This window comes from Nymphaea colorata, chromosome 3, assembly GCF_008831285.2.
Source record: "Nymphaea colorata isolate Beijing-Zhang1983 chromosome 3, ASM883128v2, whole genome shotgun sequence".
Taxonomy (NCBI): Eukaryota; Viridiplantae; Streptophyta; class Magnoliopsida; order Nymphaeales; family Nymphaeaceae; genus Nymphaea; species Nymphaea colorata.
This window is the reverse complement of record NC_045140.1, coordinates 22,915,285-22,941,816: the sequence shown is the minus strand read 5'-3', so window position 1 is coordinate 22,941,816 and position 26,532 is coordinate 22,915,285. Positions and strand designations below refer to the sequence as shown.

At 38.3% G+C, this 26,532-nt stretch overlaps 2 protein-coding genes across 4 annotated transcripts; both read left to right on the top strand.

Moving 5' to 3' along the window:
* Positions 1 to 307: 307 nt before the first annotated feature.
* On the top strand, positions 308 to 4,773 carry LOC116250084 (transcription factor bHLH113). The gene is made up of 7 exons (XM_031623460.2): positions 308 to 998; positions 1,084 to 1,236; positions 1,334 to 1,399; positions 1,491 to 1,556; positions 1,640 to 1,684; positions 1,790 to 1,943; positions 4,493 to 4,773. Exons 1-7 carry the CDS (start codon positions 792 to 794, stop codon positions 4,507 to 4,509), a joined length of 708 nt encoding a protein of 235 aa, XP_031479320.1. The 5' UTR covers positions 308 to 791; the 3' UTR covers positions 4,510 to 4,773.
* Positions 4,516 to 26,532, top strand: LOC116250083 (DNA repair protein REV1). 3 transcript variants are annotated; one of them, XM_050076697.1, is made up of 25 exons: positions 4,516 to 4,576; positions 5,325 to 5,715; positions 5,821 to 5,889; positions 6,322 to 6,513; positions 6,600 to 6,676; positions 9,000 to 9,400; positions 9,888 to 10,028; positions 10,220 to 10,352; positions 10,436 to 10,524; positions 10,706 to 10,756; positions 10,829 to 11,032; positions 13,920 to 14,039; positions 15,353 to 15,445; positions 16,039 to 16,098; positions 16,223 to 16,309; positions 16,477 to 16,560; positions 16,654 to 16,726; positions 18,872 to 18,940; positions 19,367 to 19,468; positions 20,132 to 20,544; positions 21,343 to 21,929; positions 23,347 to 23,407; positions 24,671 to 24,723; positions 25,295 to 25,979; positions 26,090 to 26,532. In XM_050076697.1, the coding sequence occupies exons 2-23, from the start codon at positions 5,549 to 5,551 to the stop codon at positions 24,710 to 24,712; spliced, it is 3,315 nt and encodes a 1,104-aa protein (XP_049932654.1). In that variant the 5' UTR covers positions 4,516 to 4,576; positions 5,325 to 5,548; the 3' UTR covers positions 24,713 to 24,723; positions 25,295 to 25,979; positions 26,090 to 26,532. The 3 variants fall into 3 exon arrangements, with proteins under 3 accessions (XP_049932654.1, XP_049932653.1, XP_049932652.1); XM_050076696.1 differs by having other exon boundaries at positions 4,517 to 4,576; positions 25,302 to 25,979; XM_050076695.1 differs by having other exon boundaries at positions 4,517 to 4,576; positions 24,671 to 24,755.

Sequence of the window (26,532 nt, the reverse complement as noted above, 5' to 3'; positions counted from 1 at the left end):
GGAAGCGTGGTACATGTAGACTTAAATGGTGTACCATTGTCATCACTAGCAGGAGTCCTTCGATCGTTTTTTTCATTAGCATTGTTAACTTTTTGTTCACCTTAAATTAATTTAAGATTAATTTAAATTGATTTTAAAAAATTATAAAATACATAAAAAGTCCGTATAAAAAGTCCGTATCGGCATTATCTCGTGTAGAAATATCTATTCGATCATTCGATAATAAGACTTGTAAAGTTTCAAATGTTCTTACAAATCCAAAGGCAAAGGCAGGAGAGAAAAAGGACAAAAAATATAAATAAAAGCTTCTCGTTTCCAGCTACCGCTAAACCCCATGGACGGGCGGTTTTGGGGGCGGAGGAGGAAGGGAGAGCGAGAGCATCCGTCCAAAAGAGGCAAACTGGCAGAGGCATCGTAACCAACGACTGGAACCCCCAGAACCTTCCGTAGAGTCGTCTTCCCCTCCCCTTTCTTTTTTTTTTTTTCCTTATTTTCCAGCACCCTTCTTTCAAAACCCCCACCCCCTCTCTCTCTCTCTCCGCCAATAAAGGCTTCCCTTTTCCCCTCAGAGACAGAGAGTCTCAGTCCCTCTCACTGTTTCAACTCCTGAACTTTTTAATTAACGTGGTTCTTTGTTTCCTTTCCTTTCTCCCCTCTCGCCCTCTCTCGAAGTAGGTGTCGCTCTGACACAGGCAGACTCAGGTTTACCGGTGGCCAGGAAACCGCTTTTCTCTCATTTTGTTTTATTATTTTCTTCAATTTGGTATTTCCTCTGGGAGTTGTTCTGCTGAATGGCGAGTTCCGGGGGAGACGGGTTTGGGTTTGACGAGCAGCGGCTGTGCGGCGGGGGTCATGGAGGCCTGGTGATGGAGGAAGAGGGGCTTATTTACGGGAATGCCACGGAGGTGGCGGGCTTCCGCGCTTCGGGAATGTGCGGCAGCGAGTCGTCGTCGACGACGACGACGTCGTCCAGCGGTGGCGGTCCATCGGCTTCGTGGGTAAGTTTGTAATATGCGGAAGAGAGGGGGCGGATTTTTCTTGCTTTTTTTTTTTTTTTTTTGCTAAATGCTGGAGGTCATGCAGAGGGCGGAGAGCTGGGACGCTGGAGAGGCTGCAACCGAGCAGAAGGGGTGGGCATCGAGCTTCATCTCGGGCTGCTTGCCGGAGAACGGCGACGGTGGGAGGCGGCCTGTGGGTTCCAAGAAGGCCAGGACAGAGTCCGGTGGCACTTTGAAGGTGGGGATAAGGGACGAGGGAAACCGTGTTCCGTACTCTGCCTCTGCTCATTTTTGTTTTTTCATAGCCTTAGCTGTTTTCTGTTATGTGGTGATAGGTAAGGAAGGAGAAGCTTAGTGAGAGAATCACCGCTTTGCAGCAGCTTGTTTCTCCGTTTGGGAAGGTGTGACATGGGTTGGATGATTTTCTCCTCCCTGCTGAACTTTTCGTGTGTGGAAGAGACCCGCTTCTTATTTCTTTTGGTGGTTTTGCAGACGGATACGGCCAGTGTTCTTCACGAGGCGATGGGATATATCAAATTTCTTCATGACCAAGTTCAGGTTAGGCCCTTAATCTGCTCGGCCGATATATAACTTTGAGAATTATTATTATGTGGTTTTCTTAATGTGTTCGGTTTGCTCAGGTACTGAGCTCGCCTTATCTGCAACCGATACCTTCCGTTCACCCGGTGAGTACCGTCACACGCACATGCAGGGATGCCGCACAACTTTCGCTCCCTCTCCCTCTCCCTCTCTCATATTATATGCTATTGTGTTGTTTCTCGCATATGAAGAAGGAAGCACTCGACGGTGAAGGGCCTAACTACGATCTGAGGAGCAGGGGCCTGTGCTTGGTGCCGGTCTCGTGCACGGTCCATGTGGCCAGCAGCAACGGCGCAGATTTCTGGGCTCCGGCGATGACGAGGGATAGGACCAACTCATCCAAAGGCTAGCTAGCTCTCTCTCTCTCTCTCTCTCTGTGTGTGCGAGGTTTTATCTGCTTTCCTTAATGAGGAGGAGCGGGGAAGGTGATTGGAACGGAGACGAGAGGTCTCCGTCTGCAACAAACTGTCTTTGTACATACCCTAATTGAAGTCGTTCTCGGTGGTCTTACGGCTTTAAAGAAAGGCAAAAATGAGAAGCAAGAGAAAAGGAATTTCGCTCTCAAGTTTCAACAACTCCGCCCGTTGGCCCGTTCCCTAAAATAAATAATCTTTCCGTAGGGGCCTGGGAGAGATGATTGACGTAGCCGTCGTCGTCGTCGTGTTGGCGAGATGGCGACGGACGTTGTCGTGATAACGAAGCAACCGCACGATTTTGTTTTGATTTCGCGTGGCAGCATGCAGCAGAGTCGTCCGGTCGCGCCATGGACATTTGCACTTGCGCTCCCTCCTTCTCTCCTTTCTGATCTCGCCGGGGAAAATCGGGAACGCAGTACGCTCTCTCTTCGTCGTTTCCTTGGTCGGGACGTCCTGGTTTTGGGATGTTCAAGGCGACAGGCTTCGTTTGCGTGCAGGGACAGTCTGAGCGTATGTCATATTGTTTTTGGCTCGGGGTCCGAAACGGCCCGCGTACGGCGGGGTGGTATTTGAGGGACCGAGGAAGCTTTGTCTGCGACAGACCGTCCCTGCAGCGAATCGTCCCTTCTCTTCTTAGTCTTGTTTCTCTAACGCCCGCTCGACTCCGGAAAGAGGAACCCATTTCCCTCAGAAAATGATTTCACCCCGAGGTCGTAAAGGAAAGGCCCGGGTCTACATCGCCAGGTGGCTCGCCCTATTTTATCTTTATCCTCACCGCCCTTTTTATTCGCGCCTTCTGTCCGTACGCGTGTTCGGGACGAAACCCTGCTTTTGTGTGCGGCTTGCGGAAGAAGCTGCCTTATGAGCCACAGAAGGAGAAAGACCTCTATGAACACGCCTACCAATTTGCCAAAATCAACTTTAATTTGATCTGCCAAGGCCTCGTTGGATCACTTGTCCAAATTCAAATCCGTGTAGTTTCATTAGTCCGAGTCTGAATGCAGATGCAATGTACATGAATTCGAGCCCCTCATCCAAATGGGAGTTGATTAAAAAAAAAAAAAACTTTCAAACATGGCCTGGATTGCTTTTTTCCTCCTTGAACTTTTCCTGAATTTTTTTCCATGAAAAAATTACCACAAAAATTTACCCTGCCATCAAACGCAGGTGAAAGATGGCTTTTCAAAACACATGGAAATTGGCCATTGTGAGAAACACGTCTAGTCCTTTTTATATTTTCGAAAACACGTGAAAGTCAGTTTGCCTAATAATTAAGCTTAGGTTGTTACCCACTTGAGCTTTTGTTAAAATAATAAAGGCCAATATTGAATTAATTTTAAAACAAATAGGGCAAATTATAAGTTTGTTTTAGTTAATTATGCTGAGTAATACTAGTACATGATTAATTATGTGAAAAATATTTATTTTTCAAATATTTTAAAAAATAATGCGATATTAATTAATGCTACAAATGATTGGAGAAAACTTAATCCTATTAACAATGTCTGTATGGAATTCATGTTACTTCTAGTATATGTTAAAATTGTAATTTTGTACGAATTTGGAAATTAAAATTTCGCAATATTATAATTAATTTTGGTCGGCCATGGAACGGCGGGCGTCTGCTTTAGCGTATGAAAAATCAATGTTAGGTGTATTTTAATATTTGCAAAATCATTCGGTGGTTTTTTTTTAATGATTTATTCTTGAAAGTAGTTAAAATTTACGTTTTTACTAATCACGAAATATCATCGAAATAAGCCAAACTTTAATAAAACAGCGAAGTGTTCCTTGAACAATTTTCAAACACTGGTTGTTTGACTTCGTCGTTCAAGTTCCAGCTAAATTATTTAATATATAATTAATGGGGAACTAACATTATCGTGTACAGCCAATAAAGCTAATGCACACTAATGAGCATGCAATGTCTTTTTATTTCATCTATTTTAATCGTTTCACTACATTAATTTATGTTTGACACCATTTATTAATATTCATTTGAATTGATAAATAACCATTCAAAATGTTTATAACAACTACAAGAGGCGTTGATTCATAGGGATTGATGGAATTTTAAAATGAAAATTTGGTTTTTTAAAAAATGAAATAAACAATATATTAAGCACGAAACATTCATAAGGAACAAAAAAAAACACAAAAGATATGTAAAATCACTGTCGTCGATCGAAAATCATTGTCACCGATCGCTGATAGTTGTCGCCGATATAGTTCTAAATAAAAAGGCAAAATGTTTTCCTGCCATATTGTTGCAGAGCTGGTCAATTTTTCGTCTAGGAATTGCACATGGATTTTTTTTCGGGATATTTCAAAAACATCTGTGATGTCTTTTGCACCTGTTTCCCATTATATTATATGATAATATATTCACGTATATATCATCGTGTGGTTTTTGTTGCTTTCTTTATCTTGTTCAATGGAAAATTAATATTTTTACCTTGTTTGCTACGTTTAATGCAGATAATCTTATCCTTTAACTGGGGAAACCTCAGAGTGAACTCCACAAGCTTGCTGAAAAATATGGTGGCTGATATCTTTAGGAAGGTTGAGCATGGCTTATATAAATATGAGAAAATATACTGAGTGCTTTGTTTAATTTGTTGCTGCAGAAGCCTCATCTGTCTCAAGAATTTTCTAGCTGTTTTTCTTTTTGTTGGGTTTGCAAATTGTAATGGAGATGTGTTTCTGACTTGGTGCAGCAGTTTATTAAAATCCAACGGTCTCCCAATTATAACATTTTAATTTGATTTCAATAAAACACATAATTTTTAATTGTGGAATGAAGACTTGAAGTTACCAAAAACAAGTGAAAATTGGAATAACATATAATTTTCATTTTTGCATCAAAATTCCAGATCAATCAAACACCCCTTAATTAATTTGTGAGATAAGTGGTATTGGGGACAGGCCAGCTTGTGAACCGACCAATAAAAGCTTCGCAAGCCTAATTGATCCCAATAAATGGTTTGTTTGGCAAATCAAATAGTGACACAAAAATCTTTTTCAAAAGTCATGACTTTTGAAAGTGTTTTATGAATCTGCCTCAATTTTTAAACTATATACATCAAATAGTTAACGTAATGTTCAATTATCAAAAAGACCCAAAGCATCTCGCAAAGCTTAAGACTGGGTTAGATGCAAGCTTGTTTTAATTTAAATAATCACATATGTAATTCATGAAAATAATTATTTATATCCAATTCAAACAAATAAAACTCCTAAGTAACATGACTTAATTTTATTAATATATTTTATTTTAATGATGCTAACAAAAATGCGGTATATTTAACAGTAACCAGGCTCGAGCCTTGGGGTTGATTTTTGCCCAGTCACAGACTTCCAAAGGTGCACCATGTAGATCTGATCGGGTCTGAGCATCAGCGTTTGGTCCATCTCGAACTGAAATCATCTGGCGGGCTTTCTTCAAGCGCGCATTTTATATACAAGACTTGGCGGTTCAGTTTGCCGCTAAATTTCTCCCCACCGACTCCGATCGAGGGAAGGCCGAGGAACGCCATGAGCTCCGATTCTTCGAAGTCCGGCAAGCGCGGCATTGCCGGCGACTGGCACTCCAGCAAGAAGCAGAAGCAGAAAACCCTAGGAATGGCGTGGGGTGTCAATTCTTCCTCGTCTTCTAAGTCGCTTGCCTTCTCCAAGAGATCTCCCTTTTCCGACTTCAGCAGGTTCTCCGTCTCTCCCCACTTTCTTTTATTTCGTATTTCCCATTTCACCCCGATGATTTTGCTTTGGAAACCGTAAACATGTTACCGGCTTATGTGATCGTTCAGCTACATGGATGAGAAGAATCGGAAACTCAGATTGCAATTCGACGTCAATGCTTCGAGTACTTCCCGAGGGTAATCTCAAAATATGTTTATTTCATTTTTCAATCGGTATTTCGTGCATCATCTTATCTGGTTTGATTTATTCGTGGTCTGCTTCTTGATAATGCGATTATTTGATTAATCGATGATTTATTTCAAGAACACAAAGCGGGCATTTGATTTCTTGGTGACGCATTTTATAATCATGCCCTAGCTATTCATTGACTTCTTGATCGTCGCTTAGCGATGATTCCCCGATCACTTGTTTCTCAATCGTCGCCTAACGATTCTTTTGTTTCTTGACGTGTTGTTTTTCGATCTCCGTGTAGCGATTCTTTGTTTTCTTGATGACTTGATTCTTAGTCGTTGCTTTAGGATTATTTGATTTCTTAATGTCATGCCTCGGAAACCGTCGTGCACTGATTCTTTGGCTTCTTTATTATTTGCTTCTTGGTCGTCGCACAGGGATTCCGCGGCGAAGAAGGGTCTCTTCCACGGAATATCCATATTCGTGGATGGATTCACCATTCCTTCTAGCCAGGAACTTCGGAATTATATGTCGAAGCATGGAGGACGCTTTGAGAATTACTTCTCGAGGCATCGCGTTACTCACATCATCTGTAGTAACTTGCCTGATTGCAAAATCAAGAATCTGAGGTGCGTACGTCTGCCACAATCTCTACCGAATTAGTTGTTTTCCCTTTATAAATGGTTTTTATATGGATCGCCCTCTCTTTGTGTAGGTCGTTTAGTAAGGGGCTTCCAGTCGTGAAGCCGACGTGGTTGTTGGACTCAATTGCAGCTAATCGTGTTCTGAGTTGTGAGTGTTGATCATCACATCTATCTCCTGTATCTGGGCGCGCGTCCTTAATTTAGTAAACTTGATGCATATTTTTAGGATTTCCCGGATGATCCTTTTGCTTTATGAAAATTTTCAGTGAAATAATCAGGGTGAATGTGCTGGTTGGGTGGAGGAGGACGATGTTGGAACTCGACCTACATAAATTAGTGCATTTCATAAATACAACTCCGTGGGATCCTCATCTTCACATGGCCTCTGATCCAAGTTTTGCACCCTATCTCTAGGAATCAATGATGCTGAGTAGAGTGAAAGCAGACAAGGTCCTAAGGATGGCCTGTACACACGTGACATGCAGGGTTTAACTATTAATTATTTTTCTTGAATATGACGAGTAAAAACTATCATCCTAACTTGAGTTGATTGATTTGGCCAATCAGCCAGTGGCTGAGTATGGACCAGATTCATTCCAGCCAGCGCTGTTGTTCAAAGATCTGGTCAAGTGTCTTTTGACTGGGCTGATCTTTACTTGATTAAGACACAGTAAATTCCAGTCAGTTGGAAATTTGAGAGCTTATGCGAAAAAATGCTGGGTATATTTTTGTATGCTGTCAATTTCTTCCAATCCTTGGCCAATGCTATTGCATTTGTTTTTCCTCATGGTTAAAAGTCTATGCATGCAAAAATAACTCAATGAATGCAAATTAGTTGTATATATATGCATTTCTGGAATGTATGAGAGCCGAAACTTCTCAAACTGATTTCTCTTTTTTTCTCTTTCTGGTTCATAATTCAATACTTATGACCACAGTTTTTTCAACTGTCATGGTCAAGTATATCAGTTTCTTTCACTTCGATCAGCTTGGTTCTCAAGTTGAAGGTATATTGGTAAGATGGTTTTAGGATCAATTATATAACTAATGGGATAATATTTTTGACAATTGCATGCCTGTACTTAGTTATATATTCCAGTTTTTAGCAAATTAATATACTTTATAGTTTATACTTTAGTTGCCTAGGCAGTCTAGCAGCTAGGTGCTTGGACACAGTTGTCAAACTCAGTGAGTTAACTCAGGAATAGCTTGAGTCAACCAGGATCAGCATGTTGACTGGCAGTCTGCCCAGTCATAATTGGATCTTGAAAGAACCGGCTCAGAGTCTTTGTACCCGGTCAGCATTTCGGTGGTAACTTGTTTAACCGTGCACACATTAATATTGATATAACTATTTATCCATGAATCATACTCAATTTTTTTTTTTTTAAAAATTTTGTTAAGACCACGATATAAGCAGGCTCTGAAAGAAACTTTTTATGACAGGGTTGCAAGAAATAAAGTTTCTCTCTTCACTGCTTGCAACTCAAGGGCTTAAAGTTCAGGAAACCGCTTTGCAAATTCTCACTTCTTATGCTATTAGTTATGTTGAACTTGTGGTAGGAAAAATGAAAAACTGAAAATTTGTGTCTCGACCTGGATGAGTTGCCGAGCCAAGTTGCTAACTCACAAGCTACAGGTCAGCTAATCTGAGTCTGATGCATGGTTTTGCCAACCATTGTTAGATAAGCACTCAGGCAGAGCACATACATTGGTATCTTTTTGGTGTGGCCATGTGTGTAGGCACTCATGCATATCATGACCTCTTCCCGATGTTATTTTTTGGAGCCAGCTTGGTAATGAAATGTAATATATTTTCAAAATGCTGCCTACATTGTTGTGCATGTTGGCATGAGTGTGCGCATTTAGTGGCGTGCATGCTGGGAGGGAGATTTGCTTTTTGTGACTGTAAAACAACTTTGTGTTAAGATAGTTCTTATGAAACACTAAACATCAAGTACGGTTTGTATGAGCATGTTTGTGTGTGGGTGCGTGTGCTCAAAGAGAGAGAGAGAGAGATGTGGATTTTGTTATTTGAAAACAAGTTTTGTGTGGACGAGCCAATTTTTTAAGCAACTAAATATTTTCACAAGTTCTGTTTTTGTTACTTTTAAGTTATTGAATCTTTTGGTCCAAATGATTTGATACTCAGACACATCTGCGATTCTGCATGTACTTCTTTCATGTGTGACATAAACACACGTCAGGTTGCAGTGGATTATATGTCAAGACATAATCTGTACGCATAGCACATCTATGTATGCATGCATGCTGGTCCTCATCTTTTTCTAAACAGTGTACATACAAGTTATTTACTATGCCTAAGGTTTTTGGCAAGTTTTGATAAGCTAAACCTCTATTGACTTGGTTTTCTTCTTCCTCTGAATCTGCCAGCATGTTTCATGCTCATTAATTTTATGTAGGAAGATAGCAATTTGTGGCTTTATGTCGGTCAAAATTTTCTTTTGAAGGGGTTCCATACCAACTCGATCAACTTCAGAATGGAGCTTCAAAGCAGCATGACATATCATCCTTTTTCTCTTTGAAAAACAAATCACAATCTGAGAAGTCGGCATCAACTGTGAATTCTCAACGGTCTGAAGTTGAACAACATTTGGCAAGTTTCAGAAATGAAGAGAAGTTATCTCTTGATGATTCATTGTTGCTTCCAGCTGAAGAGGGGACATGTTTACATTTGCAAGACAATCAATCTACTCTCTCCGAGCATGCTGACTGCAAGGATGCAGAAGCGAGTTCCACTGGGACAGAGGGTACAGATGGTCCTGGTGTAGTTAGCAAATCACTTACAATTTCATTGGCACCAAAAGTTTCTTCACTTGGAGATCCTAATTTTGTGGAAAACTATTTCAAGGTTAGGATTTGTTATTTTCTGTTATATGTATAGTTTGTAATTGCTTTGTGTGGTTCTCATCTTGGTGGACATTTGGATGAAGACCAGAGAATATGTCATTTGTGTATCTGACCTTCAGATATTGTATTGACTACTTGACCTCGTAGACTTTGCACTTTAAATATTGCAGAAAGAGAAATATAAGCATGATTTTTGTTTCTGAAAATGACTTTCTTTTTTGCACTTTACACAGTGTGTGTGTCAATCCTGTGCACAGAGGAAAAACGGTTGAGTTGAGGGAAATTGTCAGGGTTTTGTGATATATGAAGAAATCTCCTTTTGGTCATCATCTTGAAAAATCTTGTTTGTCAAAAACTTGATATGCCTCTTTACTTTTGTATTAACCATTGAGTTGCCTTTTCTATCCTATAATTGTTCACTACTTGCAGATGATTTTGAAGCATAACCATCCATCTTCTGTTCATCCTGTTTTTCTGCATTGTTGTAGAGCTCAAGATTGCACTTCATAGGAACCTGGAGGAATCGCTACCGCAAGCGTTTTTGTCAGTCATCACTCAGAGCTCATGACAGTTCTAAATCTAGGGAGCAAACTTCCTCAAAGGACAGAACTGTAATTCACATTGACATGGTATCATTCTCTAGTTGGAAGAGTTGAAACTTTCACACTTTTTTTTGTTTTGTTGGCTCAGCTACATGCCAAAATTTGATGTTTCTGGTGATATGTGGCATTATCTTAGACAAGTCTGGAGACTTCACTACAGATGTTTAACTGTTTACTTTTGGATGATTGTACATTTATAGAAATTGTTTGCTTTCCAGGATTGCTTTTTTGTAGCTGTAGTCATCAGAAACCTCCCAGAGTTGTACGAGAAGCCAGTTGCTATATCTCACTCAGACAACCCAAAGGGAACTGCTGAAATTTCTTCTGCAAATTATCCTGCAAGAAATTATGGTCTGGTGTCTTCCTGACTTTATTCTAGTGCCACCTGTCCTTAATGAGAAATTTTATTATTATGTTGGACAATGTTTTTATAGGCATACGGGCTGGAATGTTTGTAAAGGATGCTAAGGCGCTTTGTCCTCATCTTATCATTATGCCTTATCATTTTGAAGCGTATGAAGAGGTAAATCTTGCTTTCTTATTAAATTTATTAATATAGAGCTTTCCTGAGCATGTGTGGTGCTAAGGAATATGAAATCATTTATTGAAGACATGCACATTTTTGAGTATGAAATCATTTATTGTAGATATGCACATTTTTATATCTTCAGTTCACGTACGTATAAGTTCTCTCTCTTTGGCAGGTTGCTGATCAGTTTTACAGTATACTTCACAAGCATTGTAACAAAATCCAGGTTGTCTGATTACATGTAGTTCATCTTTTTTTGAATTTATTCATGAAGAATGACTAATGTTGATAACGGCAGGCGGTGAGCTGTGATGAGGCTTTTTTGGATGTTACGGACTTGGTTGGTCATGACCCTGAGCAGATGGCTTCAATTATCAGGAAAGAAATATTTGAAACTACTGGTTGTACAGCGAGTGTGGGCATATCTCTGAACATGCTTATGGCTCGTCTTGCTACCAGAAGAGCCAAACCAAATGGACAATATTATATACCAGGAGAGAAGGTATGCTTGGTTTGTTCGTTGATTTCTTGTCTTATCAGGACTCAGGAGAACATGTTTATCCGTTTTTTGTAACATAGGCTATGTCACATAGGTACGGGTGCCGGTGCGGGTACGGGTACAAACCATTTTTAAAAAAACTTGGGTACGGGGGTACGGCCGTATACACACATGTATATATGTCAAAAAATTTCGAACAGAATAACATATTTGGACATATATATATCAAAAATTGCAAACATAATAACATATTCATAAATCATAATCCAAAATTGATAATAGACACAAAAACAAAAACTAGAACCGAAAATAGAAAATAGAAACTAAAACCACAATGAGGAACAAAGGGAACAGAAAAAACAGGTCGTCGTCGCCGGCGGTGAAGGCAGGGGCAGAGTCGATGAAAATGAAAAGAAAAATGAGAAAAACAAAAATATACCGTGACTGTTCGCCTCCTGCCGTCGCCGTTCGTCGCCGGTCGCCGCCCTTGGCTTCGCCGCCAGCCGTCGCACGGTGAGAAGAGAACGAAACCCTTAAAACGAAAACATGTTTTAAGGGTTTCGAACTTTCATTTTTTTTAACGTTAAAATGGTTTTAATTTTTTAAACGATAAAATCTAATAATCGTTAAAATTAAAAAAGAACACATTTAGACTCGGTCAAAGTTGACCGTGTCCAAAAAAGGTCAAATATGACCTCCGGTGCGTTGACCGTACCCGGTACAGTCAACGCGCCCCACAGGCATTCCCAACCCTGTACCAGTACCGGTACCGGTGTCATACCGGTACCATATGGGTACTCCTCCTTTGTGACATAGATCATAGATAATTTATAGCAGATTGGAGCTTTTAGCGCTCATCTCGTGGTCTATTTCTTAATGTGTTCGTCAATTAAGTTGTCCGATCCTTGTGGGGTTCCTTGTTATCAAAATTAGTGTCTGCAGTCTGTAATGTCGTCATTATTGAGTGTATTGAGGTGTATTTGGAACATTTGTCACAACTGTTGATGATTTTTCCCCAAAAAGAACAAAAAATGGGGGAACACATGAAAACAAGGAAAAACATTGTGATATTTTGACAAAGATGCTAAAATGAAAATATAGTGTTCCTATTTTGTGTTTTCACGTTCTTTTGCTTTTCTATTTTTTTTTAAATGTTTTTGAATATACTTGAAATTTAAAGTTTAAAATTTCAAACTTTTGAATTTTCTTTTAATATTTTATAGCTGTTTTTTTGGACCAATGCTTCGTAAGGGAAATGGTAGATAGCTCAAACTATCATAATTCCTATTATTGTTATTTTTTTTTTAAGTTTTTAATCTTTTGAGTTTTGGATGTTTTCCTGAGAAAAGCAAACTCTGCTTTTAATACTCAGGCAAAACCTTACAATAAGAACCTGAGCATGATATTTGCGACAATGATTTGGAATCTGGTTATAACTAAACTAATTAAGAGGCACCTGCCACTTAATATCTTTGCCTGCATTCCTGGATCCCGGATCATAGCTTTCTTGTGGTATTTGTTCAAATCGACATGCAAATTGACTGATTTTTCTATTGGAATTGATCTTAGCATATGACAAAATATATATTATTATTAAAATAAAAATAATATAAAAAAATAAATCGGGCTGATCCGGGCTGGATTTTTGGGGCCCAAACCCTGGCCCTAAGGAAGAGTGGCAACATTGATTCAGAGATGTCAAACCAGGACCGTTCCGGCCGGCCACCTGGGCACTGCCGTCGGGCCGCAGCAGGAGGGGGGGGGGGGGAGACGAATCTCGACTTGCTTTGCCTCTGTCAGGTGGTGCACGGGGGACAAATTCCACTCCCATTTCCTTCTCTTCAACACCACCAGCACGAGAGGAGAGGGATTCCTTCCTCGCCGGACAGCGGTGCCTGCCTTTAGCCAGAGACTATCCGGTGGCGGTGCCGACGAAATGTCAGGACCGCCGTCCAGTGGTGGTGGAGAACCTCCTTTCATGAAAAAAATGCATGGGGATTCAGACCATCAAGATCTGACTGTCTTGATTTGGTGTTCTCTGGCGTATAATATTTTTAGGGACTATATATATATATATATATATATATATATATATATATATATATACACACACACACACACATGAAATGTATATACTATGTATATTTATATATAGGAAAAGTCAATGCTGGCATGTGTCGGATAGTTGTCGGAAATGGCTAAAATTTAAAATTTTGTCCCTAAAAAGACCATAAATTGTTGATAAAGTCGTCATAAACTGTTGCCACATCATAAGCTGTGTCTAATGCCAATTTAATGACTATCTTTTAGCAACAAATTTCTACATTTTAACCATCCAACAACATCTGGCACATGACCCTTATATATATATATATATATATATATATATATATATATATATATTTGTGCATATATATCATTGGTAAGGCTGATAAAGCATCAGTGCCATGACAGTTTATAATAACTCACCTGAGCTATGTTCTCATAGCTGATCAGATGGTTTCAGGATTTCAAGCTGACTCATGAATAGTAATTTTATGTAGACAAACTATTGGTCTTCATTCACTTCTGGAAAAGTTACTTGTGAGATGACAACTGGCAAGATGTGAATCATTTGGTCCATTTGATAAAATGGCTTACAGTGGTTCTGATGAGCTCCTACATTTCCTAGTCATGTGTCTATGCAGAAAAGAAAAATGCACATGAATGTTGTATATTAGAGAATTAGGGGAGGCCAAAGAATTAGCTGCCAGTAGTTCAGTATTCTTTCTACTAGCTGTGTGTCCTCACATTTTTCTTATTCTCAGCTGCCTGTTGGACCAACTCTTTATTCCTATATTCTCTTGATTTTCTTTCTCTTGCAATCCTTCAGTTGTCCAATATTTTGTAGGTTGATGATTACCTGGCTGACCTTCCAATCAAGGAGCTTCCAGGTATTGGACATGCCTTGGCAGAGAAGCTGAATGATCAAAATATTCAGAGCTGCGGCCAGCTGCGCATTCTTCCAAAGGTTCACTAAGTTTACATCTATTGAAAATTTTTTTTTGTTTTGTTTTGTAACTTCTCAATTTGTAACTAAAAGACACTGAAGCTATGATAATTCATTATTTGGAGCAGACGTTCTTTACATGACATTTTATTTGATGCTATCAACCTCACGAACACAATTTCCTTGGGTTTCTGATTATTCTTTGTGGAGTTACAAATAATTTGCGTATTGTGTTCTTGTAGATATCACTTTACAGGTTGTATAGTTTTCTTCTTCTTTTGAGTGAAATAATGCTGTATGTGCCAGCAGGTCTGCAGCAGAAATAATGCTGTATGTATATGTATGTTCTTCTTCTATTGCTTGATTAAAGCAAAACTTGTTTAGGCTTTGCAAATCTTGGTTTTATATATACAGATACAAATGTTTGCACACGCAGCATATGCTGAACTTCATACTCCAGAAACCTTGTCTCAAAATACAACTTAAGCTTATGTGTACACTTCACCTATATCATTATTAATTTGCAAATATCATGATACTAATGGTTTTAAATTAGTTGTTGATGAAAGTATAAGTCTTCAAATATTGGGGATCACACATATCTAGATAATTGATATCATTAATCATATTGTGGTAGCATAGCAAATTTGTGTTTTTAATTTTTATGACTATTTGTTTCTTTATTGTAGAAGCTGTTCTAGTTATGTATGTTTTTGTGAAAAGAAACACTGCTGAAATCTGTGTTTTTCTCGTCGTTCTTAAATTTTTAAACATTTAAGAGGATTTTTAATATTCCCTAAAAACCAGTTTTTGGAAAAAAAAAATATAGGCATCGACGTAATCATGTTTAGTACTCTTGCAGAGGACCTGCTGATTGCTGATTTTGTTGGGATACCTTTGCTAAGTGTTTCAATCTTTGTTGTTGGTCAGTATTTCCTCTATTTATTAAAATGTGCTGCGGTAGTTCATGTTGCCATCAAATGAGTTTCTGCTGTTCTTCATGCTAAAGATGATATATGATCTGTCTCCTTTTTCAGGTAAGTTGTCGTGCCAGTTTGTTTATTCAAAAAGTCTCTCCATAAAATTCTTTAGTGAGAGCTTTTTTTACAAGCTTGATCAAATTAATGGGTGCACTTCAAAATTGGAGGTGGCTTGCACTTTGTGCAAATTCACTATTACAGAGCTTGCTATGGATGACCATACTATGCACTTTACTTGGCCTTGTTTTAAGAAGATTTGACTGATGAGTCTAGAAAAGTTACTCTATTTACATGGTTGTGTTCATGTTGCTTCCTTGTTTTCTGTTGATGTGTATGCCGTTCTCAATGTTTTAGGAAACCCTGAGGAGGGAATTTGGAACAAAGACTGGTGAAATGCTTTGGCACTCCAGCAGAGGAATCGATGATCGAGAAGTTCAAATTATTCAGGTTTGTGAAGTTATAAGTTCCTCTGATGGTATGATTGTCAAATCTATTTTAGTTGTGCTGACTGATGACCTGATAACTTGGCCTGAATAGGTCTTTGGGTCAAAATGCATTATGGGCCCTATTGCTAGACTGCTATAAACATTCAGGCTGAGCTTGTTGAGCCTTGTTCAAGTTGGATGTCTTTGTGTTTGACCCTTTGTTCAGAAAGGTTGTGTCTTTCCAAGGATGCATATTTTTCCTGACTTTACACATTGAGACTGATGTGCTTATTTGTACAAGTTGTGTTACTGTGGGGATGTATATTTTCCCGTGAATGGCAGGTTTGGTATTTTTGTGACAATCTGCTAAAACAAGCATGCCGTGTATTTGAATGCTGGACCATTATGCACCTGTTTTTTTGTTCCTTTCCTGGTTTTAGATTTTGTATTTTGTCTATGATATTGTGGCACTGGCACTATATATGGTATCTTCTATAGTTCTATATAATATTTTTAAACTATAAAACAGCATGGAAGTGTTAGTTTACAGTAAAGGTATGCAGGTGTAGGTCTTATCTTTTGCTTCTCTTGGACTTACGAGGTACAACCTTGCAGGAGATTAAATCTGTTGGCGCAGAAGTAAACTGGGGTGTGAGGTTCAACGACTCTAATGATGTGGGTACACTATCGTTGTGCTTAAAAGCCTATGTTTCAAATTCCCTTTTTGCAGTATGTTTTTTTGGGATGACTCACAACCATAGTTTCTTCCACCTCCCTACCATTCCATTCGTTATTCCAGAGTCGGCATTTCCTTCTAAATCTATGCAAAGAGGTCGCATTGCGCTTACAAGGGTGTGGAATGCGAGGCCGAACGATCACCCTCAAGGTATCTGCCAAAATAACCTCTGTATTCCACGTCCTTATTACAAATATGGCCAATATTCTAGTCAGATTAAGTATCTTTTTTTTGTTGGCCCTTTCTTCTTTTCAATGTGAAAAACCTTGTTCGAGTTGTTCCTGAGTCCCTAACTTGTTTTACATTGTGTTGCAAAGGTAAAAAAGCGGAAAAAAGGTGCACAGGAGCCTATAAAGTACATGGGATGTGGAGATTGTGATAATCTTAGCCACTCATTGACAGTATGTTTGGGGAACTGCTTTTTCTGTTAGTTGTGTTGCCAAGTTAGATTCTAACAATAACTTGCTTCTTATTGTGATGATTATTGGTCCTAGATTCCTACTGCAACAGATAATATGGATGTGCTCTCGAGAATATGTGGGCATCTATTTTCCTCATTCTGTTTAGGTATTATTCTTGCCTCTTGGTACCAGTTAACTTTTAAAAACTTTGGTAATTAGAAGTCCGTGATATTGCAACTGATATTGGTACAAGAGATTAATAAAGGTAATATCCTCTTAAGGTTAGTCCTTGGAACCTAATAGGTTTTGAATTTTAAGTTTGCTTTGGGAGTAAGAAGGGTATGCAGATTAAGTAAAGTATGAGGACTATGCAGATTGATTATGGGCCATCTAAACAACTTAGTTGATGGTTGATATTGCGCTATGTGGAAAGTTAATTTTTCTAAGTTAAAGTACTAATTGTCATCGACATTCTTAATAAGTAATGCACCTTGTGAATAATCAGTTAAGTTGATTAGCCGTCTAATAATCAATCTACATAGTCCTCATGCTTGCTTAATCTGCTTTTTCTGTGAACCAATGAAGTTAAAGTACTAGTTGTCATCCATCTTTTTTGAAAAAGAATTTTACATGTGACACCTTTCAAAAAAGTCAATTACATTCATGTGTCACCCCATTGTCATAAAATGAACCAACCAATGAGGATTTTCCATACTTTCTATTTTCAGATTACTTCTACTTGATCAGAAGTTATCTCCTAAACAAGGTAAACTACTAAATTCAATATACGGTGCACTCAATTTGGAAGAAATCTGGAACCACGACAAGGTTTACTATTTAAAGCTTCTACTTTCATGACAAATCCTGGTCTTGGCGATCTCCAATCCTAAACTGCTGAATATGAACATCCAACTCGGTCAACATAGAAAAAAAACTGAGGCTTTTCATGGCATACCTTTCCCAGTTTTTCGCCACAATGATGCACTATCTACATCTTGCCATCTACAAGGGCTCTACTATTGACTGCTTACTCTTGGACTGGCTCATGGCAGATTAGTTCTTGAGTTGGAATCTATATCTCACAGTAAAACTTGACCAATCCATAGTGGGGAAAAGAAGATAAAAGGAAATATTAAATCATTGAAGATTCAGTTTTATAGGAATTGGCTTATGCCCTAGATATATCGGATCAGAAAAACATTGATCTGCCTTTAAGGTGGTGGTTTCATGATATGTTGTCTTTGGAAATGCCTCACCACGATGAACGCATCTGTGATGTCACTGCCATCATCTTGCCTTCATAAAAGGTGTAACATTCCAAAACAAAGGTTTCTTGTTTCCCCATTGACCAGGGAAAAATCTTTATCGAAAATGTAAAGCAGAACCACTATGAAAATGTATTAGATATGAACTGGTTGGAATACTTCTGCCTCAGACAATTAGAACCTATTAGAATAGGTTCAATTTAGATATTCCTGTCCGGACTTGAACATTTGGTATTTCTAGTTTATGTCTTTGGTGTCTGACTAGCTTTGTAAGATGCTGTGTGGTTGAGCATGAAATTCTCTATTGAAAAGAAATGGTTGGTAACCTCTCTTTCTCATATGTGTTCGTGGCGATCTTTCATTTATCATTCCATTATATTTAAATGCCTTGGATTAGCTTAAGGTGCATTCGTCCTTAGTTAGAGATAGCAGGTTCCAGAATCCTATGTCCATTTATGTTGTCTGGTCCTCTCTATTTCTGTTTGAGATGGAACTGCAGTGAAAATAAATAGAGTGCTTGTTGTAGCACATAAGCAAGCAATTGCAGAAAAGGTTTCAAATTACATGCAAGAATGACATGCGAAAAAGAAAACCTTAGAATATGTGCTTCCTATCACTATGCTTCCTATCACCTTGTCTTGGTATCATTCCCATCATTGATTTAATGCAACATTGTAGCAAGTTTTTGCTTCTACCTTTTTGTATGGAAATCAAATCTCTTGCTTTAATTTGGACCGAGTAGACTATTGTCAGTCTAATTTGGTCATTTTTATGATTATTCCATTGTGAACCTATTAATGGGAGTGGAAATGTAGTGTCCAGCCGATCATGCAACATAGGTGAAAAATAAGTGGTTGATTTGGAGATTGTTTATTTTTCGACCTATTTTTGTGCATTCATATTGAACTGGCTTTTCTTTTGCTCCTTATGAGATTAATCTTTATTTCTTTGATTAAAGGTGCAGGTTATGGCTTTCTACAAATGATTAATGTTTTATTGTATTTGAGTTTTATTGTTATATAACTGTTGGTTTAATTTGGATGAAGATGTGAGGGAGGTGAGGGGTGTCGGCTTGCAGGTTTCAAAGCTAGAAGCTGCAGATATTTCTGTAACAGGTGAGTGGAGTTCAGGTTCTTGAATCTGTTGTACTGATATGGTTGTCTGGATCCGTTCCAGGTAGACCATATTAAAAAAAATTACTGTTGGGATTTTGTGGAATCACTATCCACCAACTTTAGTGTCCATCATTCACTATTTTAGTACATGTAACATGCCTGACAGATCTTGACAGTTAGGATATTAATAATTCAATTTCTGTGTCATATGTTTAAGCGCTTTAGAACCTATGAATAATTAAAAATTTTGTGCCTTGTGCTTGAGTATAGCTTCATTTTTTTGACGTGTTACCTAATTATGTGCCCATTTGGTTGTGATGTTTAAAGCACGTATCATAATCTTTGGATTTTCTTTGAGGTCTATTGGTTTTCTTTTAGGACTTTTTAGTCAAACAAGATATTTGATTTATTTATTTGCTTGCTTAGGTCATGAAAAGAATAAACTGGAATCGTGGCTAATTTCTCCTGTTCACGTTGCAAAGCAACCATGTGAGTTGTCCAGTCCAGCAACTGAAAAGGCCATAGCAGGTAATATGAACCTGAAAGTTTTCTCCTTTAAGACTATCAAGCATCAGATAAACATCTGCTGTTTGTATGCAGCTCTACTGTTATTCATTTTACATTTGTTATTGTGAAAGACGGTAAAGTATTTGTGTTTCTTTAATATGTTAACTACCATTTTATATTAATGTTGTAATAGAACATTTGAAAAGCATGTTCTTGTGTGTGTGTGTGTATATATATATATATATATTAAAATCCTCCAGACATCTTAAGCTGTGCCCAATCATGACCACCTGATACAATGCATTGGACAGGTGTGATTAAACACACTGCCTGATGCAATGCATGAGGCATTGTAATGTGAGAGGCCGGGGGAATTCTCCATCCAAACCTGGATGGAGAAATTGAGGAATCCTACACACACACACACACACACACACACACACACACACATATACGCACACACACACACACACACACACATACGCACACACACACACAGACACATATATATAAGATGTTAATGTTGTGACACAGCTACTGAAAAGTTTGTTCATCTTACCCTTATCCCTTGGAAAGAGTCAATCCATAATACTTCTTTGCTAGAGGTAGTTTTCGGGCCTTCATTTCTAGGAACTTCGAGATTTTTCATTTTCGTCATGATTTGTGTTTTGTGGTAACAAGCAGGTTTGAGTGATCAAGACAAGAGCAATGCTGCTGGACGCAGACAGTTGGGTGCGGATGCTGTTGGATCTTCATGTCAGATGGATGAAGCTGATGTTATGAGAACCACACCTGGCTTCAGTTTACCACCATTTTGTCAACTTGATCTCTCTGTTCTGGAGAATCTTCCACATGAGATTGTTGCAGAGATCAATCAACTGTACAATGGGAAGCTTGATTTTATTATTAAAAAGAATAAATTTGTGGACATTAAAGAAAATTCTTTGATACCACTTGAACCTGTAGATGAAGTGTCTGATGATGATCGGCATCATAAGATACTAGGTCAGACTTCAGATAAAGCAGCTTGTACAGGAACTGAGGCAAATTCAGAGGTCTCGTTCAAGGGAAAGGAGCCCTTTTCATCTCCTATTCAGGTTTTCTTTTTGGTACTTTTATGGTGCCTCTGTGCGCTATTGCTTCCATCTATATGGGTTTGGCAGTGTATATAACTATATATATGTGTGCTGTGTGTGTGTGTCCATATCTGTTTATAGATTAGTGATGTTCCTTCCAAATTGAATATCTTAGTCCTTTAGTAACTGCATATTCAGAAGTACTTTCAGAGAGAAATTGGTGTATTGAAGATATATATCTGGATAATAAATCTTTTTCTTTTGTGTGTGTCTGGAAATATGGGACTTTCTTTCCATTTGGAAAAAATTAGGAACTTCACTGAAATTTTTCTAATAACCGATCATTAAGATGCAAACTTGATTTGGGCAGTTGGTGGAAAAATCACAAATATGTGCCTAGATAAATGTGTCTACAAACTGTAAATAGTCTGCAACTTTGTCACCGACATCATTTGATGCTATTTGTCGGGTTATCTGTTTTTTTTTGTGTGAAAATATCAGAATGTAATACAAAAGAATGGAAGGTTGTAGTTATATCTTTCCTATTAATTTTATAAAAAAGGTGGGGAAATGTTTGTAGATTTTATCTTACATCACAAAAGAGAGGGAAAAAAATAGAAGGCATACACTGGAAAGAAACATCAAAATATTACTTTGTATGTTTTTTTTATGTTTTTCTGCTTGAAATTTGCTCTTTTAGTGGACAAGAGAATTTGCTTACTAACTGGAGAAGGTAGGTTCGTAATTTCTTTCAATTCCTTTTTACTTGCACATGTTGAGTCTGATAAACTAATTAAGTTGGTCTTTCATGTGGTTTAGGCAGTACAGACTTCAAAGAAGAGCATCACATCCTTGTCATCTTCAACATCGTCTGATAAAAACATTGTTTCCGAAGATAAAAAACTGGTTGATGTGATGCCAAGCTCCTTGAGTCAAGTCGACTTCTCAGTTCTACAGGAGTTACCTCCCGAACTACGCCATGATATTCTTGACTTCCTTGCTCCACAAAGAATTGTACAGGTTTCTGTTGATGCTGATGTCACCCCTGGAGAACAGCGTTATCCAGTTGGCCCTGAAACCACAAGGCCTGGATATCCTGTCGTGGAAAAAGATGGCGATCATCTAAATCTTTGGAAGGGGAAACCGCCAGAGTGGGTTGAGAAGTTTAAAGAGAGTAATTGCTTGATTTTAAATATTCTGTCAGAACAATATTGCAGGCCTAATTCAGATGGCCTTTTGTCATCCACTTTACATGGCTTCATTTTGTCCATGTCAAATTTGGACATCTGTTGCAGTCAATGGATTGAAGCTCTTCCCAGCTTTTGTGAGCTTCTTAAGCAGTATATCGTGCTAAAAATTCATTCAGATATTGAGGAGATCTATGTCTGCTTTTGTATTTTAAGAAGGTAACTTGGAATGCTACTTTTGCACTTATATGGCAAATGAATTTTTACTATGCTCGTCGGCCTTGTCCAGAATCTGTTTTCACATTGATCAGATGGCAAAATGTTCTATTTTATAATGTTTGTATTTGTTAATGAACTATTTTTGGATTTTTCTGGAGCCTCTGCATGTTCCTTTTTCTGGTGTTTAGACCTCCCCATCGTCTTCTTGATGGAGGGAAAAGCAAACAGGTTACAAGTCATATGCAGCTTTTGTATTTAGCGTTTTTAAAAATGTGACCCCTTCGGTTCTATATTTTTTTTTTTCAAATGGGAAGTCAGGTTTCTTTTTAAGGAGGAATGGTTCTTGGGTACAATCTTTTTTTGAACTTGAGAATGTTCTCTCATTGCCTGAAATAGCTTGCATTTTCAAAGATGTTCTCTCATTCTCTGAAATGACTTGCATTTTCAGGACCATTGATGTAAAGTAGCTGGTTTGGCTGTTTTTATCGGTTTCATTAAATGAAATTAATGAATCAATTATCTAGTTCTTCATTTATTGAAAGTACGTTTGATTCTATTCATATCTGCTATCTGATGTTGTGATGTCATACGTGTCAAAAATCACTATGATACTTATCAGAAAGGAAGAAATTGAGATGGTTATGGCTTTAATTTTCATGGCTTCCGTGCTTTCTGAACATCTTGAGTAGCTCGACACTTGCTGGTGTGTGCAAGTAACCTTCCTTGAGAAAGGAGAATAACTTGTGGGGCTACCTCTCTCAGTAATGGCCTAATGGGACATTGAGAATCTCAGTGAGCTTGTAAATTCCCAGTATGCACTTTTTAGTGTTTGGAGTTACTTAAAAGAGGGGGACTATCAACTTATTTGATACTTGGGAAGTGCCATTTTCTCAGATGATTGCGCGTGTCCTTGATTGTGGAAGTTTCAATTAAATTACCTAGATGCACTCCAAAAGTAGTATAAAATTCAAGATGGGAATACCACCACAGGCGGTAAGAGAAGAATGTAAAGGGTGTAACTTGAAGACCCCGGATCAAGTCCTGATCCTGCTATTCGGTTGCCTGAGCTTTCTCATGGTGCTTTCCCTTGGTGGTTCTGCTTACCCTTGTTACTGAAAAAAGAGCGTTCTGGATGAAAGTGGAATAAGGCATTACTATTTATTGTTTAGAAATGTTATGGTGATTGTTTAAAAGAAAATATGCTTTCATTTCTTTAATAATTCATAGCTTGCCTGACAAAAAAGGGTAAGAAATAGATGTAGCTGGAAATTCGATATGCAGTGAATATCTTAATTTTGTCGGAATAGGTTGGTTGTTGTCATGGAAATTCTGGAAATCTTGCTTATCTTCCTGGTTTTGGATAGTTGATTTTCTCCACTAGTTGCATGGGTTTGACTATTTGTAATGGTTGGAATAGGTCTGTGAAGAAGTCGGAATTTCTTCATCAGGTTTATGACATGGTTGTCCCTTTTCTCCAGGTATGCGTACCTTGATGGTGTCTCATTGTTGCCTAAGATTATCGTTAATGTGACTTATAGTTAATAGGGTGCACTATAAGCAAGAACAGTTCATAGGAGCTACATGTTCGATTAGACTTTCTTTTGTCCTTTTGGTAACTTTGAACTTGAAATGCTATTTTGATACATTTGAAGAAATCTATCATAGTTTATTTTGATTGATTTATTTCTTTAAAATCTTATGTTGTTTGAAGTAATACTGTAGCTATAGTTAAATCAGCCCCACGATGATGACATTAAGTATTCGTGAAAAATTGCACTTGCACTCTTAACCCCAAGCTAAACTGTGTGCTGCAGCACAACCTTGTTGGTTGGCCAGGTAAGAGCCTTGAAGAACTATTCTTGTTTCCTAAAGAATAATTCATAATAAACGTATATGGAAGTAAGAGTCCAACCTGTAGTCCTTTTCTTTTCAAATAACGTTTGCTAGACAAAGGAATACCTCTTGATCACCTGCTACAGAATTGTCATCTGTGGGTTGGTAAAAATCCAAAGTTCCTTCTTGCTACTCCATAACTATTCCTAGCTTGAAACTTGCAGCAGATTCTTACACTTCTGTGAGGGTTGTCATTTCTCTGTGGGTCAAATGCATAACTAAACAACACACAGAAGTGCACCTAAATGCCCATTAATGCTAAAAAGTGATATTTAAGAATCATTCCTCTCTCTCTCTCTCTCCATGCACTCACACACACGGGGTAAAAGGACTGCAATATGATGTTCAGGGAAAATTCAAAACTCAAGTATGTCTGTGCCCTGTTGCGTAGTATTAGCATAGGAGACAGATGTTCCTTAATCTTGGATCTTGCTACCTCACGGATGACAAGAGATGCGAAGCAGCTAAAATATTCATGTTGTGTGGTCTATGTCATCTTAATTTATCCTAAGTTTGCGAAATGCCCGTCTTGTTTTTTTAAGTTCTTGAAGAAATTTACAGGGTTTGCAGTATAAAACATGGAGGATGAACATTTTTTAATGCACAGAACACTCCTTTGTTTATTATTTGCGTCCAATGAAAGTAATTTGAAAATAAAATTTTTCAAAACAAAAGTTATGTTGAATTGGTGCATTATCTATCTTGCCTTTATATTTTTCAACAAGTTTGAATTACTGGTTTGTATTACTGTTTATGTTTTCTGGATTATGATTTGCAGTAACTGTATGTGGTCATCTTTTGACATATATTCATCTTTTGACATATATTGCTGCTGTGAACTGTTGCAGGTTTCGTTCAGTGAAACATACGGGGGAAATATGTTACTTTGATATGTAGAAAGGTCAACTCTGAAGAGCACTAGAGTCTTTATCGGTATTTTGTATTTTCTGCTGGTGCTATATGTCATCTAGAAGAACTAGAGAGATTAATTCTAGAGATATTAATTCTATCTTATTCGTTAAAAAATTAAAGCATGGTTCTATTCATTTATTTTTAGACAGATTGAAAATTGCCAAATTATTTGTATGCGTTGGTGGTCTCCTGTTGCTAGAATCCCTTCTCCTTCCTTTGATTACCAGGGAGTGTGTCCATGGTTAGTGGTACTTGAAAAGTTTTTAAAGCAATTAACCTTTTTTTGCAGTTTCAGAAGTATGTTAACCAAAAGAATCTCTTTGTGACTATTGTCACACGGATGACCTTTTGATTTTATCATGCTTTGACTTAGCAGCAGAAATATAATTAAGAATGACAAAACAAAAGAGCATTAGCACTCTCATGAGAGAAGTGCTTTTAAAATTTAGGTTAGTGGAGCTGAATGAGGTTAGTCCCAGGTTGACATAGGCACTCTGTTTCAAAAATAGTAGTTTTGCAGTTTCTGCGGCTTGTTCTCTGATCATTTTTTAATTGTTCAGCGTGCAGATCAAGACTATAGAATTGAAAATCTGTCAAAGGCAAGTAATGGATTAAGGACGTATATCTCATGTGTTTCAGACGTTATGGTGGTCACACTATAAAAGCGAACAGTCAAAGTGACAAAGTCAATGATGGTGGCTGTTCGAGCTTATGAAGTATAGCGTCCATGAAACTGTTAAAAGCTTACCAGCTTAGCCTGATCATAAAAGGCTCATGTATGGGAGACTAGGCTTGGGCATCACTATAGATTCAGCATAGCAGCTCACATCATGACTGGTTTCCTGATGTGCATTATTGTTGGGTGTTTTGCATGATCAAGAATTTGCTGTTGAGATGAAGCGGTGCCTCTGTGTGCTAGAAGGAGCTCAATTGTTATGGCTGGGAAAGGGTAACTGGTCTCTGGTGTTGGCCTTCTGTATCCATGCAGGGAATGCTGCCCTACCGATGCATTTTTACATCCCACAGCCATTTGATTAACACAGAGGATTTTGCATGGGAGAGTTTGGGTCTGTCAAGACACTCTCCAGAATATAGGTCTGAGTATTTGGTATACCACATGCTAGACTGGCTGACTCTGCATGCGATCGCAGACATCCATCTTATTTTGGGAGGGCTTGAATATTGTGAAGAGATGAAAGCAGGCAGAAACTTCCTGCGAGCCATTTATCAAACATTGCTCTGGAGGTTTGGTTTTGTTTTGTTTTGTTTTGTTTTTTTTGGGTTGTGAAGTGACTGCTTTACGTTTGAAGTCCAGTAACAGGTCAAAAATGAGGTGTTCTTCAATTTGCATGCAGGATGTCGAGTATAAGGGCCATGGCTGGTGCTTGTCATAGGCTCATAGCTCGGTTCTTACTCGAGGCTTTTATTTTTCCGTTAGAAAAATAGCTACGGAAGTACTGGCGAAACCGCCGCACGAAGACTTCAACCTTGCTGGTAAGCTCTCCGTTTTGCAGAGATATTTGTTTGGTGCGCTTTCTCCTGTCTCGGTTTTTGAAAGTGAAACAGATTACTGGTGACAAAGATCATACTTGTTTTGCCTTGGAATTTTTTAGAGTCTTGTCGCTTACAATTGAGGGCAGAGAAAGAACTGTAGGCTGCATAAGTGGCATAAAATGTACTGTTCTTACTCTTTGAAAGGATTGATTGTTGTTGACGTATGGCTGTGACCAGCTATCACAACGAGTGACAGGTGGTACGTAATCACCCTCTTCTCCCGTCCGAGATTTCATTTATGTAT

Excerpts from the sequence above, each read along its gene's own strand:
- LOC116250083 (XM_050076697.1), top strand. The coding sequence starts at position 5,549 with ATGAGCTCCGATTCTTCGAAGTCCGGCAAGCGCGGCATTGCCGGCGAC. Across the intron at positions 9,401-9,887 it reads TTGTGGAAAACTATTTCAAG|AGCTCAAGATTGCACTTCAT; the intron begins GTTAGGATTTGT and ends GCATTGTTGTAG. Across the intron at positions 20,545-21,342 it reads CCTTTTCATCTCCTATTCAG|GCAGTACAGACTTCAAAGAA; the intron begins GTTTTCTTTTTG and ends CATGTGGTTTAG.
- LOC116250084 (XM_031623460.2), top strand. The coding sequence starts at position 792 with ATGGCGAGTTCCGGGGGAGACGGGTTTGGGTTTGACGAGCAGCGGCTG. Across the intron at positions 1,557-1,639 it reads TTCTTCATGACCAAGTTCAG|GTACTGAGCTCGCCTTATCT; the intron begins GTTAGGCCCTTA and ends CGGTTTGCTCAG. Across the intron at positions 1,685-1,789 it reads CGATACCTTCCGTTCACCCG|AAGGAAGCACTCGACGGTGA; the intron begins GTGAGTACCGTC and ends TCGCATATGAAG.